The 1,658-nt window shown below is 41.1% G+C and overlaps 1 protein-coding gene across 1 annotated transcript; it reads right to left on the reverse strand.

The window, feature by feature from the left end:
- Positions 1 to 336: 336 nt before the first annotated feature.
- Positions 337 to 828, reverse strand: LOC308248491 (S-phase kinase-associated protein 1-like; the record flags this gene model as incomplete). The annotated part of the gene is made up of 1 exon (XM_080668596.1): positions 337 to 828. One exon carries the CDS (start codon positions 826 to 828, stop codon positions 337 to 339), a length of 492 nt encoding a protein of 163 aa, XP_080524722.1.
- Positions 829 to 1,658: the final 830 nt, after the last annotated feature.

A 1,658-nucleotide genomic window follows, 5' to 3' on the forward strand; every position in this document is an offset into this window, starting at 1 on the left:
AACTGGGCAGAAATCACTTTGCAAAGAGAGGGAAAGCCTAAAATGCCACTTTCTATAGAGAATTCACAATTCAGTTTTATTCAGAGCAAAGAAAAAAGATACTTTTGATCACCTTGGAAGAAACTCAGCCATAGGTTTGGAATCTGGACCCAAACCGCACATGCAATGAGGACAATATTCTGCTAATACAGTTGCAATGAGGACAATATTCTGCTAATACAATTGATTCGCTGCTGCATTTGTCTGCTGTTTGTCTAATATCAACCATTATAAACAGAGCAGTGCAACTAGGGTTTGGAACAATCCTTACAGTGTTCCAGTGTCAGGCACAACTTTTCACTCCTCCTCATACCACTGGTTCTCTTTGTGTACCTGGGCTTCCTCTTCTTCAGTAAAGTCATTTTTGATATTGAAAGTCTTGTGAATCTCTTCAGTGGTTTTCCCCTTGAGCGTATTGGAAATAGTCTTGCAGGTAACATCAAGCAAACCTTTGATGTCTAAATAGTTTGCAGCCAGAATAAGTTCAATAAGTGTTCCGTGGTCAACTTTGACGAATTCTTGGTCCCAAACAGAGATATCGTCTGTTTGCTTTTCATGGTTCTCATCATCCTCAGGAGGAGGAGGGTCACCCTTGTGGTGGGTGCACCACTGAACGACCTTTTTCAATATTGCTGCATTACCATTGGGTAGAAGAACTGGCTCATCATCGCCTTCATCACCCATCCCCAAATCTTCTAACATGGTCTTGAGAGTCACAGGTGGTTTGGCAATTTCAACATCAACTTCAAATATCTCTCCATCAGAACTCTGCAACTTAATTGAAGGCATGGTGCTTGGTCTCAAGGAGAGAGTGAGCCAGAGGCTGAGGAGAGAGCGGGGCAGTGTCAGCAGACTCAAGAGAGAAAGGCGGAGAACAAGGCCACTTACCTTCAAACTGTTTTTAACCCTAGAGTTCTTGAAACTTTCAGGATTGCTGTTTCTCAGCACCTACCTTGGGAACTAATTGCATTAAATTATGGAATCAATCTCATCATCACATGACTCTGAATACAGTTAAACACATCATCAATGACAGTTCCTTATAGAGAAGTGCTCATTTTTGCTTTTCAGGTCTTATCAGTTACTAATAAATGCCTTATACATTCTGAACAATGAAATGCATCCTTCATGAGTCATTCATAAAGATTTATAAGGATACCAAATTCCCTTCAGTTCTCTAACATAATTGGTGTGGGTTTCGTTTGTATATTTGTATTTATTTATTTATGTATTTAGTATCACATTTCTCCATAGAGTCTTAGGAGACAGTTTTCTGTAGTGGTTAAGAATATCAGCTCTAGAATCTGATAACCAATATGCATTCAGAACACAGCTGTGGGCCTTTGGGCAAATCTGTTGGGGAAAACTCTGATAAACTATATTCATATCTAGTATAATAGTTATCGCCCAAGCTGGTTTGGCTCAATGGATAGAGTGTCAGCTTGCGGACTGAAGGGTCCCAGGTTCAATTCCGGTCAAGGGCACATGCCCAGGTTGTGGGCTTGATCCCCAATAGGGCGCATGCAAGAGCCAATCAATGATTCTCTCTCATCATTAATGTTTCTCTCTCTCTCTCTCTCTCTCTCTCTCTCTCTCTCTCTCTCTCTCTCTCTCTCTCC

Source organism: Plecotus auritus, assembly GCF_963455305.1.
Source record: "Plecotus auritus genome assembly, chromosome: 1".
NCBI lineage: Eukaryota > Metazoa > Chordata > Mammalia > Chiroptera > Vespertilionidae > Plecotus > Plecotus auritus.